This window comes from Puma concolor, chromosome C1 (assembly GCF_028749965.1).
Source record: "Puma concolor isolate L17-30 chromosome C1, mPumCon1.1.hap2, whole genome shotgun sequence".
Classification (NCBI taxonomy): Eukaryota; Metazoa; Chordata; class Mammalia; order Carnivora; family Felidae; genus Puma; species Puma concolor.
The window spans coordinates 51,458,962-51,472,315 of record NC_141674.1 but is presented as its reverse complement, the minus strand read 5'-3'; the positions used below and the strand labels follow the sequence as shown (position 1 = coordinate 51,472,315).

At 37.5% G+C, this 13,354-nt stretch overlaps 1 protein-coding gene and 1 long non-coding RNA gene across 11 annotated transcripts in view; both read left to right on the top strand.

Annotated features, from left to right (window-relative positions):
- Positions 1-13,354, top strand: part of DOCK7 (dedicator of cytokinesis 7) — a 236,897-nt gene that overhangs the window by 127,642 nt on the left and 95,901 nt on the right. For all 10 annotated transcript variants that reach the window (XM_086717167.1, XM_086717165.1, XM_086717168.1 and 7 more), the window contains 2 exons: positions 2,541-2,679; positions 3,585-3,686. In XM_086717167.1, the coding sequence (XP_086573293.1) occupies positions 2,541-2,679; positions 3,585-3,686 (241 nt within the window). The remainder of the gene's footprint in view (positions 1-2,540; positions 2,680-3,584; positions 3,687-13,354) is intronic.
- Positions 4,196-9,060, top strand: LOC147578068 (uncharacterized). Its single transcript, XR_015254752.1, has 2 exons — positions 4,196-5,824; positions 6,012-9,060. It is a non-coding gene; the product is annotated as an uncharacterized LOC147578068 (long non-coding RNA).

Here is a 13,354-nt window from a genome sequence, read left to right as displayed (position 1 = left end):
TCCTTCCTTCCTTCCTTCCTTCCTTCCTTCCTTCCTTCCTTCCTTTTTGAGAATAGATATTCCATGCAAAACACTACAGTTTCACTCTTGACCCTCTTTTTCTACACTATACTCTCCATAAATAACCTTATATGTGTTTCTCAGAGTTACATTCATTGAAAATGTTACTGCTTTTCTCTTTATGTGGATTGTTTCGCAACTTTTTATTTTTAGTCATAACCTTTCGGAGGTGCAGACATATATTTTTAGTAGCCTAGTAAGCATGTTCTTTTGCCTGCCTTCTCAATTTCCATGTATTTATCCCCGATTCTCTTCTGGACCCTATCTCTGTCTGATTATTTTTATTAACGGTACCATAATTCTTTTGACTCAAAATTTAAAACATCCTTGCTTTCCTTCTTCTTTTCTCTAATATCCAATCATCTTTTACATCTTGATGATTTTCTTTTTGCCTTATTGCTAAAGTATCCTGTTTCTGGGCTTTTCTTGGATCCCTTTTTCTATCATAATACTGATTCCCTCTATTAATTCAACTCCTATTTGTTCTTTAAGGCCCACATCATATATCTCTTCCTAAATACAATTCCCTGATCCAAAACTTGAAGTAATCTGTTCAGCTCTGTTCTTGAAGCACTTAATCTTATATGCTATATGCTGTATACCAGGGGTTGACAAACATTTTCTGCGAAGGGCCCAGTAGTTTTGTTTTAGGCCTTGTGGGCCATACGGTCTCTGTTGCAATTACTGAACTCCGCTGTTGTAGTGCAAAAAGAGCCATAGACAATAAGTGAAGTTGCAAATGAATGGGCATGGCTGTCTTCCAATAACATTTTATTTATGGATGCTGAAATTTGAATTTCATGTAATATTTCAAGTGAAATGTTATTCTTTTGATTTTTTTTAACTACTTAAAAATATAAAAATCATTCTTAGTCTGTAGGGCTATACAAAACCATTCAGTGGACTGGATTTGACCTGTAGCCATAATTTGCCAACCCCTGCTTTATAGCATTGCTATTGATATATGTGTGTCTTATTTATATTTCTACTAAATTATATATTTTTGAGGGTAATTATTTTTTCATATCTTTAAAACCACCACAGAAATAACACAATACTTAACATAAAGGTGAACAGTTAAAACGTACTTGTTGATGAATAACTCACAGATGCTTAATTTTCCATAAAAGCCTTCACATAGTATGATTTCAGAAAAGAAATGAATACTCAGTACTAGGAATGATATTGATGAAGAAGGTAATAATTTCTTAAAGTATCTCAGTTTATAGCTAGATCTTTATTTTTGTTGCTCTCAGTATTCGTGGAATTAAAATGACAATACTCTCTAACACTGTGAGAAAATTCAACTTTCTCATGATTTAGTGGTGATTAGCGAGGTCAGTAATAAGATACATAGCATCTTTTATTCACCAAAATCATCAAATTCTCAGATGGCTACCATTACTTATCTTTCTTGGGGGTATTAAAATTTTCATTAACCTAATATTTCTGTGATCAGAACTACACTTTTAGTGTTTTTGAGACTTATTTGAAATGGAAAGATATTAGACTTATTAGCATGGGGGGGAACCCTAATTGGTGGGAAAGCTTTCACTTTTAATTAGTTGGAGCCATATGGTTTGGATATATTTTCTTTGAATATAACTGAGAGATACTAGCTGAATATGGAAGGTTGGGATGCTAAGATTCTGTCCCTTTTAAATCATAAATCATAAATAGCAGCAATGCTTTTTTATAAAAATGCTCCTAGGGACCACTCTCAATGGATATTGAGATGAAAATGCCATTGGTTAAGTCAAATATGATATTCGTTGTATTTGTGTAGTGGCTGGGAGCACTTCTAAACTGTGAGACAAATGCAATTTATAGGTGTTCCCTGATTTTTCTTTATTTTTTTTTTCCTTTTTTCTGAGCAGTTAATACATTAGTCTATGTTTTGTTAACATCTGTTTCTTTAGCAATGGAATAATTGATATAAGATATTCCATAGAGAGCCCAACTTGATACTAAGCTGTCTAGAGCTACTTGTTTTTTTTCTTTTTTGCAAAAAGATAATACAAATTAATCTTTAATATGAAGTCACTCCTATAATAGAAAAATGTTTTTTTATGGTATGGTTTTAAAATACATACTTACAAAAACTCCTGTTACTTTTCTATGTAATGCGTATCAGAATATAGAAGGCCTTGCCCTAGTCTCCTCATTTATACAGTTTCCCATCTAATGAAGATCTCGGCATCAAGGTGGTGATTATTAATGAATTTTCAAATCATAGGATCACTCAGCCCATTAATAAAAATGAGACGAGAAATTTCAGAAACAGAGACCACTCCCTCAACTGGAAGTAGGAGTTAGTTACATACAGTTTGGGAATAGAGAAAAATATTTTGTACTGGAAGAAAAATTGAGCATGAATCGTGAAATTAATTTAAAAATTACTCAAATATACAAATGCAGTAATTATTTGTTTTGAACAAATTACTATTGATCTGTGTTTTGTTTTTTTTTTTTGTATGAAGGTCTCCTGATTTTCATGAAGAAATCAAGGTTAAACTCCCTGCTACTTTAACTGACCATCATCATTTGCTTTTTACTTTTTATCATGTTAGTTGTCAGCAAAAACAAAATACTCCTCTTGAAACTCCTGTTGGATATACAGTAAGTATATCTTTGTTTAATATTTAGCTTTTCAGTCTTAAAAGTAGTTTGAATACTTGAGATGTAATTGGTGTTCATTATTGTGGAGTATTCCCTATTTGATTCCCCATATTGGTTAGGAAGAGTCATCGTAATAAGAAAATGCTCATTAATGCAATTAATTAACATGTGTAAACACTTAGGTGTTGGTCCTGATTATTATGTGTTTATCAAACAGTACAGTATAAATATATTAATTTTAAGGGTTCTTCAGAAGAGAATGGTTTCAGTGTAAAATGATTAAAAGAGACCCTTAGCTATTAAAGCTCTTGGCTTTCATTAAAAGCAATTAAAACTCTTGAGTATTATTTGAAAATCATTATGATTGAATTGCAAACGTAAACCTGAGGTGAAGGATATCATGATGTGCTATCACAACTTTGTCAGAAAAATCATGCTGCTACCCAAAAGAGAAAAATTAACAATTGACTCATTTTTTTGTCTATGAAATGGATTTTGCTAAATGTAACCAAATAAATTCATGCTTTTTAGTTTTGTTGTCAGCATTCATATTCAACCAAACCTTTCCCTGTATACATTGACACTATTACCGCCATGTGTAATGGATTGACTTTGCGGCCTTTTTCTACTCCAGCTTTTTCTTGGATAGTAAGGACCTCTTTTGGCTTAAATAGTGCATAGTTAGTTAGTAATAATGTTTTGGGAATGCTCCTTAATAAAAATATTGTCAGGGAAGCTTTTCTTTAGAGGAATCATGAAACCTATTATTACTTAATTAAATCCCCTTGGTGTTTGGCGGTGTGAGACAAATTTGGCTCATTCCAAATTCTTAAAACAGATTTTCCAAGTACTTACTTTTGTAACAAATGTATGTAACTTAATATTGTTTCCTTTTTAATTAAAAGTGGATACCAATGCTTCAGAATGGACGATTAAAGACTGGGCAGTTTTGCCTACCAGTTTCACTGGAAAAACCACCACAAGCTTATTCTGTACTATCTCCTGAGGTCAGTATCTCTTATGGTGAAACTCTCCAGATGCAGTGAATGAGTTTTTGCAGAAGTGTTTTTCTCAAACAAGACTTTGCTGTTCTATCTAGAAGTATGTAGATAATGAAGTAATAATATTATTTTGTACTATAGTTAAAATTACTCTATAGAATACTTAGAAGCTTTTAAAATAAGTATATTGATTTTAAAACCAAAATAATATGTGAAATATTAACTTAAAGAAAAGGCAAATCTGGAGAATTTTCATAACGTAACATAAGCTTTAAATAAGTAAGAACAGGGGCGCCTGGGTGGCGCAGTCGGTTAAGCGTCCGACTTCAACCAGGTCACGATCTCGCGGTCCGTGAGTTCGAGCCCCGCGTCGGGCTCTGGGCTGATGGCTCAGAGCCTGGAGCCTGTTTCCGATTCTGTGTCTCCCTCTCTCTCTGCCCCTCCCCCGTTCATGCTCTGTCTCTCTCTGTCCCAAAAATAAATAAACAATGAAAAAAAAAAAAAAAAAATAAATAAGTAAGAACATTTCACTGAAAGTCTGGAGGAAAAAGAACAAACCAATTAATTTTTTAGAATCTTTTTGTAATTAATCATGTATGTGAAAAAAAGTTTTTAAAAATCATGTATGTGAAGATAAAGTAGCTACAAACTTGTAATACAAGAACCGTTAGCAACTGTGATGATGACATATGTGACTTAAACAAAAACATTGGAAAAATCTCAATCAAGAATCAGTAGCCACTACTCAAAAACCAAAGTCCTTTTTGGGAGAACTGTTACATGATGATTATTAATATGAGTGCCTTGAATGTAACTGTTGGTATAGATTAGTCTGAAATATGTCTTGGGAATGTTCTCCTGGTAGCATTTATTTTCAGAATAGAACTCAAAAAGTATTCATAGGGGCGCCTGGGTGGCTTAGTCAGTTAAGCATCCGAACTTCAGCTCAGGTCATGATCTTATAGTTCGTGAGTTTGAGCCCCTCATAGGGCTCTGTGCTGACAGCTCAGAGCCTGGAGCCTGTTTCAGAATCTGTGTCTCCCTCTCTCTCTGCCCCTCCCCAACTCATGCTCTGTCTCTGTCTCTGTCAAAAATAAATAAAAACATTAAAAAAAATAAATACAAGTATTCACAAATACATTTGTATTGTTTTTGTTTAAAACACATACACACACACACACACACACACACACACACACACACACACACACACAAAGACAACAGAAGGCTACTGCTCCGATCTCCTTTCTTACTATTCTTTGTCACTGACTCTGCCCCAGACAGAGAGCACAGTGCCTTGACTGTTCCTTCTATATGAAGAGCACATTCCCATTTCTGGCTTTTGCACTTCCCTGTGCTGGTGCTGATGTCCCATCTCCAGGCCAGCTTCTTCATTTCATCCAAACATCCACTCAAATCCCACCTCTTCAGAGAAGGCGTCTCTGATCACTTTGTTTCAAATTGCAGCATCCAGCACTTTTTTATCCCTTTACTTTGATATGTCTTCATAATACTTATCATTGACTTTATACTTCTTATATCTTTATTTATTGTCTACAGAGTATAAATTCCAGGAAGTTAGGGACTTTGTCTTTCTTGTGCATTGCTGTATCTTCAAGTACTTAGAATAGTGCTTGGCTCATGATGGGCAGTCAATAAGTATTTTATTTTTTAATGTTCATTCATTTTTGAGAGAGAAAGAGAGAGAGAGGCAGAGAGGCAGGCAGAGCATGAGCAGGGAGGGGCAGAGACAGAGGGAGACACAGAATCTGAAGCAAGCAGCCTCCAGACTCTGAGCTGTCAGCACAGAGCCCAACTCAGGGCTCAAACTCACAGACTGTGAGATCATGACCTGAGCCAAAGTCAGTTGCTTAACTGACTGAGCCACCCAAGCTCCCCAGTCAATAAGTATTTTTTAAATGAATGGATAAAGACAGTAGGAAAGAAATATGACTCCTTCCTTCCTCCTTGCCTTTCATCCCCTGCCAAATCTTTCATTCGATTTTCCAGGAACACATCTCCTCAGTAAAATAAGGTAGTCTTCTGCCAGGGGTAGCATTATATATTTCAAAAGGAAATATTTTAAAAGAAAATTGATTTTATGGAAATTATGCACTTATTCTTACTTGATTTGCAAATACGAGGTCAACTTTCTATTTTTTTTTTTTTTTCAACGTTTATTTATTTTTGGGACAGAGAGAGACAGAGCATGAACGGGGGGGGGGGGCAGAGAGAGAGGGAGACACAGAATCGGAAACAGGCTCCAGGCTCTGAGCCATCAGCCCAGAGCCCAACGCGGGGCTCGAACTCGCGGACCGCGAGATCGTGGAGGTCAACTTTCTAAAGGGAGATTGATGATTTTCTTCTAGCTACTATGCTGTGTATGCTCATATATAACATAAAGAATATGGTCATGGTTTGGATTTAACGATAGACGTATAGCTGATTGATATATGATTAAGTGATCAAAACTTTTGTATTTTTTAATTACAGCATTAAAAGAACAGTATAGGGGCACCTGGGTGGCTTAGTCGGTTAAGCGTCCAACTCTAGATTTCGGCTTAGGTCATGATCTCATGGTTTCATGTGTTTGAGCCCCGTGTGGACTCTGAGCTGACAGCATGGAGCCTGCTTCAGATTCTCCCTCTTTCTCTGCCCCTTCCCTGCTCACAGTGTCTCTGTCTCTCTCAAAATAAATAATCTTAAAAACAATTATAAAAACAAAAACAGTATATATTCTTAGCTTTATTATTACATTTAAAGAACAGTATAGGGGCGCCTGGGTGGCTCAGTCGGTTAAGCGTCTGACTTCGGCTCAGGTCATGATCTCACGGTCCATGGGTTTGAGCCCCCACGTCAGGTTCTGTGCTGACAGCTCAGAGCCTGGAGCCCGTTTCAGATTCTGTGTCTCCCTCTCTCTCTGCCATTCCCCTGTTCATGCTCTGTCTCTCTCTGTCTCAAAAATAAATAAACATTAAAAAAATTAAAAAAAAAAAGAACAGTATATATTGTTAGTTTTAGTGCTGAATTTAAACCAAGTGAGAGATCATTATTCAAACATTCAGCTTTTACAATCTTGCCATTTGAAACTACATGGATGGAACTAGAGGGTATTATGCTAAGCGAAATTAGTCAGAGAAAGACAAATATCATATGACTTCACTCATATGAGGACTTTAAGACACAGAGGACTTTGAACACAAGGGAAGGGAAGCAAAAATAATATCAAAACAGGGAGGGGACAAAACATAAGAGACTCTTAAACATGGAGAACAGAGGGTTACTGAAGAGGGGGATGGGCTAAATGGGTAAGGGTCATTAAGGAATCTAGTTCTGAAATCATTGCTGGAGTACAGCTAACTAACTTGGATGTAAATTTAAAAATAAAATAAATAAAAATAAAAAATAATTATACATAAACAAACATTCAGCTTTTACAGATCATTGCTTCATGCAATTTTGTATCTACTTTCCTGGTTATGGTGGAGCTCTCTTTGATTCAGAAGGTCAGAGACCTTCCCAATATGTATTAACTTCAACTGGTTTTTGGGCCTTAGACTGTGAAGCTTGCCATCTAAGTTTACATAGTAATAAACAAATTTCTGTAACCAGCACACTATTACTTTATGATACTTGTCTCGATCATTTTCAATCATAAGGGGATCATTTTCTTTTTAAAATTGGGTAAAAAGGAAGGTAAACCTTTGTGTGGCTTTGTTTCATATCATTTGGGTTTTAACCTGTTTTCCCCTTTGAATTTTCATGTTTTTTTCACTCTGAATCTGTAAGCGTTCTTCTCTGGCAGGACCACTGACTGCCTTTTATGTGAACAGTACTCCTAGAGTGATGTAGTATACAACTTGCACAAAAATCACAATGCTCTTGACTCCTGCTGTTAGTTGATGAATCCTAAATCTGCATCTCTGCTCATCCATTTTTATTTGTCTAGTAAGTTAAAACGCTTATTGATACCTTTGCCAGGATATCTCAAACATAAAATGTCCAAAATTGCACTCATTTTTGTTGAATACTGTAGGAATCATGTTGAGAGAAAAGCCTAATCAATGAATGTGTTTCAACAGTGTTTGTTAATGGTATTCTGGAGAATTTACCTCAGTTTGGTGTCATCAGGTTTCAGGATCAGTATTTATTGAGGTCTAGATAACAAATTCATGCTTATAAAATTCATCGATTGATGCATGGACATGCATGGCAATCTGTCACCAGATTTTTCTGTCCATGGGACTGTCGTACTCATCCTGGGGCACTCATAATCACCTGGACTTTTAAGACTTGGTTGAGGGGAACCTGGGTGGCTTAGTCGGTTGAACATCTGACTCTTGATTTCAGCTTAAGTCATGATCTCATGGTCTTGAAATCAAGCCCCTCGTGGGGCTCCGTGCTGGCCCTGGAGCCTGTTTGAGATTCTCTTTCTCGCTCTCCCTGTGCCCTTCCCTCTCTCCCTCTCTCTCTCTCTCTCTCTCTCAAAAAAAAAAAAAAAAGGTTTATTTGATTATTTTTGCCTGAAATATGTCACAATGAAACAATAAACATACCCTTTAAAAATCTCATGAATTATATGTCTGAGTATTTAACTTACAAATATATTTGTGTAGGTATGCAAAGATCAACATAAAGGATGTTTTAAAACTCAGCAGTGTTTACACATATATGTGTAGTTAGGCTTTTCAATTTATTGTTTTTTTTATTTAATAAAATAATAAACACTCATGAATCTACTACCTAATCCAGAGCTAGAACAGTGATAATAATTCACATCATTTATGTGCTTGTCCCCTATTCCACATAAGAATAACCTGTAATTATAAAAATACTAGTCTTTAAAAAAACTGTGGTAAAATATACATAAAAAGTTACCATTTTAACCATTTTTTTTTAAAGTGCATTCATGTTGTTTTGAAAACTAGCCTCTTTTTCTTTTTTTTTTAAGTTTATTTATTTGTTTTGAGAGAGAAAGAGAGCACATGCTGGGGAGGGGCAGAGAGAGGGAGGGACCGAATCCCAAGCAGGCCCCTGCACCATCATTGCAGAGTCCTGTGCGGGGCTTGAAATTACAAACTGTGAGATCATGACCTGAGCCAAGCCCAAGAGTTGAACACTTAACTGACTGTGCCACCCAGGCACCCCTGAAAACTGGCCTCTTAAAAACAACTTTTTTTTGAGAGTGAGAGAGTGCAAGTACACAAGTGGAGGAGGGGCAGAGGGAGAGGAAGAGAGAGAATCTCAAGCAGGCTCCTTGCCCAGCTTAGAGCCCAGTGCGGGCTTGAACTCCCAAATCGTGAGATCATGACCTGAGCCAAAATCAAGAGTCAGACGCTTAACTGACTGAATCACCCAGGCACCCCTTAAAACTGCTTTTTTTTTTTTTTTTTTCCAACGTTTTTTATTTATTTTTAGGACAGAGAGAGACAGAGCATGAACGGGGGAGGGGCAGAGAGAGAGGGAGACACAGAATCGGAAACAGGCTCCAGGCTCTGAGCCATCAGCCCAGAGCCCGACGCGGGGCTCGAACTCACGGACCGCGAGATCGTGACCTGGCTGAAGTCGGACGCTTAACCGACTGCGCCACCCAGGCGCCCCAAAACTGCTTTTAAAAAAATGTTTATTTATTTATTTTGAGAGAGAGTGCATGTGAGCATTGGAGGGGCAGAGAGAGAGGTAGAGAGAGAGAGTCAGTCCCAAGCAGGCTCCATACTCAGTGCAGAGCCTAACACAGCGCTCAGTCCCAAGGCCATGAGTGAGATCATGACCTGACCTGAAATCAAGAATCAGACACTTAACTGACTGAGCTGCCCAGGCACCCCTTAAACCTACTTTATAACTGAGGTGTATGTGTATTTAGAGAATACGTTTTACTTTGCTTATATTTTGAATTTAATGAAAAGGTTATTATGCTGTATAGAATCCTCTGGAACTTGCTTTTTTCATTCAGCATGATATTGCCAAGCTTTAGTGTTTCTTTATGATCATATATGATGTTTATATATTTTGCTGGCATTTCACTGTACTTAGAATATAATCTAGATTTGTATTCCATGACCTCCAAATCTCTGAATGATCTGAGCTTTTCTGTCTCTTTAACATCATCTTCTACCATCACTGAGCCCCTTCTTCTGTACTTATACCTTCTTCCAAATATTTTCCTGCTTCTAGGCCTTTGAATTTTCTCTTTCGTCTTCCTGAATTTCACATGGCTGGATTCTCTTCATTATCTGAATTTTATATAAAATAGCACTTCCTCAGAGAGGTCTGACTCCATGAATTTCCAGCCCTTTCCTCCACCACACTGTTGATACACTCCATCATTTTTAATACAATTTTGTTTACTATCTGAAATTACCTTATTTATTTCCTTGTTTTTCTCTATAAGAAATGGTGGGTAGGCTTCCTGAGAGCAGACATGTTTACAATGGAACTCTAGTACCCAGAAAACTGTGTAGAGACTTCAGTAAATATGTGTTGTTTGAATTCAGTATAAAAAAGTTGCAGGATTGTTGTTATTAGCAAAAACTAAAAAGTGGAAATTTTGTTGAGACCAAAGTTTCCCGAAGTGATTAGTCATTTGGCAGTGATGAATATCTGCCGTATTCTTTCCCCCACAGAAACATTGGCCATTTCTTTGAATCTTCCTCATCCCACTCCCCCACAGGGGTAGGACAGGCATTTCACTGGCATGTGGAGAGAGAGGGCTCTGGGCTGTGAAATACAAACCCATTTGCCAGATCCAGCCATAGTCACTCCCATTCCAAAGCCTGAGTGCCATTTTGCAGTGAACCACCACCGACATGCAGTAAAGGATATAACCTAGCAAACTTTTATTTTTTTACTTTAAAAAAAAAATTTTTTTTCTAATGTTTATTTATTTTTGAGAGACAGAGAGACAGAGCATGAGCGGGGGAGGGGCAGAGAGAGAGGGAGACACAGAATCCGAAGCAGGCTCCAGGCTCTGAGCTGTCAGCACAGAGCCCGACGCGGGGCTCAAACCCACAAACCGCGAGACCACAACCTGAGCCGAAGCCGGACGCTTAACCGACTGAGCCACCCAGGCGCCCCCCCTAGCAAACTTTTAAAAAAGTATTTTTAATATCTCATTTGCCCGAGTTCCCTGGGTATCTCTAACCTAGGTTAGAGATTGACTAAATCTGTGACATCCTGAGTAACTCATTAGTTTTAACTACATTAGTTGAATGCGCTTGATACATCTGTGTCCTCATTTTTACAAAGAGCACACCAGGTTGTATCAGGCATTGTCAGGACATGACATGTCAGCAGAGATGTATTTAACTATTAACATGGAGGTAGACAGTGTATGACTGTGTAATATTTTTAATAAATATGTTTCTTTCTGAAAAGAAGGAAAAAAATTATAGGACTATTGGTATCAGCAAAAATGAAAGTTACATGGATCACCGAAGAGTTTAGTATCTTTTTTGAGAGTGGGGGGCAGAAGGAGAGGAAGAGAGAGAATCTTAAGCAGGCCCACAACCAGTGCAGAACCTGACTTAGGGCTTGATCCCATGAATGTGAGATCATAATCTGAGCTGAAATCAAGAGTCAGATGTTCAACCAACTGAGCCACCCAGGTGCCCCAAGAGTTTAATATTTAATTAAATTTTTGTACATCCATACAATGGCGCAGTAGTTAAGAAGAGTAATATGGATTTCAATATCCCAATAGGATGTTTATAATACAAATGTAAAAACAAACAGTATAATGACAACCAAACTCACATATCAGATACACATCAGTAATTGTGCGGGAAATAATTTGGAAAATACATATCAAGTTTACCAAGGTTAACTTTCAAAGGGGTAAGGGATTGTGGAAGTTTTTATTGTTGTTTTAAATTTCATATACTTTTGAAAGGTAATATATAGTTATTTTCAGGATTTCACTCTGGCCTCACCATTTATTAGTTTTGTAACCTCAGTTAAGTTTCTTAATCTCTCTGTTATGGACTGAATTATGTCTCCCCATTCCCCACCTCATCTTCCCACTGCAAACCCCAAATTCATATGTAACCCCCAAATTCATATACAACCCCAATGTGATAGGTTTTGTAGATGAGACCGATGGGAGGTAATTAGGTTTAGATGAGTTTTAGATGAGGTCATGAGGGTGGGCCTCATGATTAGTGCCTTAAAAAGAAGAGACATCAGAATACTCTTTCTTTTGGCTATGTGAGGACACAGTGAGAAGGTGGCCGTCTGGAAGCTTGGAAGGGGTTTTCACCAGAAACTGACCATGTTGCACCTTGATTTTGGGCTTCTAGTCTCCAGATTGTGAGAAAATAACTGTTGTTTTAGCCACACCAATGTATGATCTTTTGTTATGGCAGACTGAGACGACTAAATATTCTCTGTGCCTGAATTTTCTTATCTGTAAGTTGAGAATAATTAATGCTTATAATAAAGGGCTATGTTGATGATAGTAGTCTGTAGAACATTTAGAATGGTGCCACATCAAAAGTGTTAAAGCAGTGTTTGCTACTATTATGGGATTCCTATTTGCTGCACTGCTTGTAAGAGTTTTAAGACAGCAGTTCTTACTTCACATGCATCAAAATCACCTGGAGAGTTTGTTTTAACACCAACTGTTAAACCTTACCCCACAGAGTTTCTGATGCAGGAGGTCTGGGTTGGTGCTTGATTATTTACATTTCTGACAAGTGCCCAGGTAATATTCATGCTGTTCATGCTCAGATCAGACTTTAAGAACCACTATTTTTAAAGCAGCATGTGTTCACATTTTATTTGTGTATTCTATGTTTTTAAGCTGAAAGCAAATGTTTTGGGTTGAAAGAGCTAGTACTAATTTTTGGCTTTGAGCAGTTCCAGTTTACCTTACCATCTTTCTTTGGCAAAAGTTCCAAAACCTGTGTTACTTACCTCAGTAGAGACATTGCATTTCTTACCTACATAATGTTGAATTTTGTAAGAGGACTGATTTTAATTGGTTTTCGTTTCTACACATAGTAAAAAAAAAATGCAACCATGGGAAAGAATCTCTAAAACATTTTTTCCCCTAAGACTTTCTATTTTTGGTCATTTATTTCAAAGATATTTGTAATTCCTTGTTACAGCTTTTTATTTTCTAATGATGACTGCTTTAACATCCTTGTCAAATCTGTCCAGCCTGTGTCATCTTAGTGTTTGTTGATTGCCTTTTCTCATTTGAGATTTTTCTGGTTCTTGGTATGATGTGAGGTTTTTTGTTTTTTTTAAATTTTTTTTTTTTCAACATTTATTTATTTTTGGGACAGAGAGAGACAGAGCATGAACGGGGGAGGGGCAGAGAGAGAGAGGGAGACACAGAATCGGAAACAGGCTCCAGGCTCCGAGCCATCAGCCCAGAGCCCGACGCGGGGCTCGAACTCACGGACCGCGAGGTCGTGACCTGGCTGAAGTCGGACACTTAACCGACTGCGCCACCCAGGCGCCCCTGATGCGAGGCCCCTGGATATCTTGGGTATTATTGTGATCTCAGATCTTATTTAAGCCTTCTGTTTTAGCAGTAGGGGGAGGCGCTATTGCCACATTCATGCCACAGGTAAAAGTCCACATTCCTCACTTTGCAGTGGGTTGAGGATGCTTATTGGATAGAGGTAGGATTTCAGGTTCCCCACTAGACCTGCGCAGATACCTCTCTATGC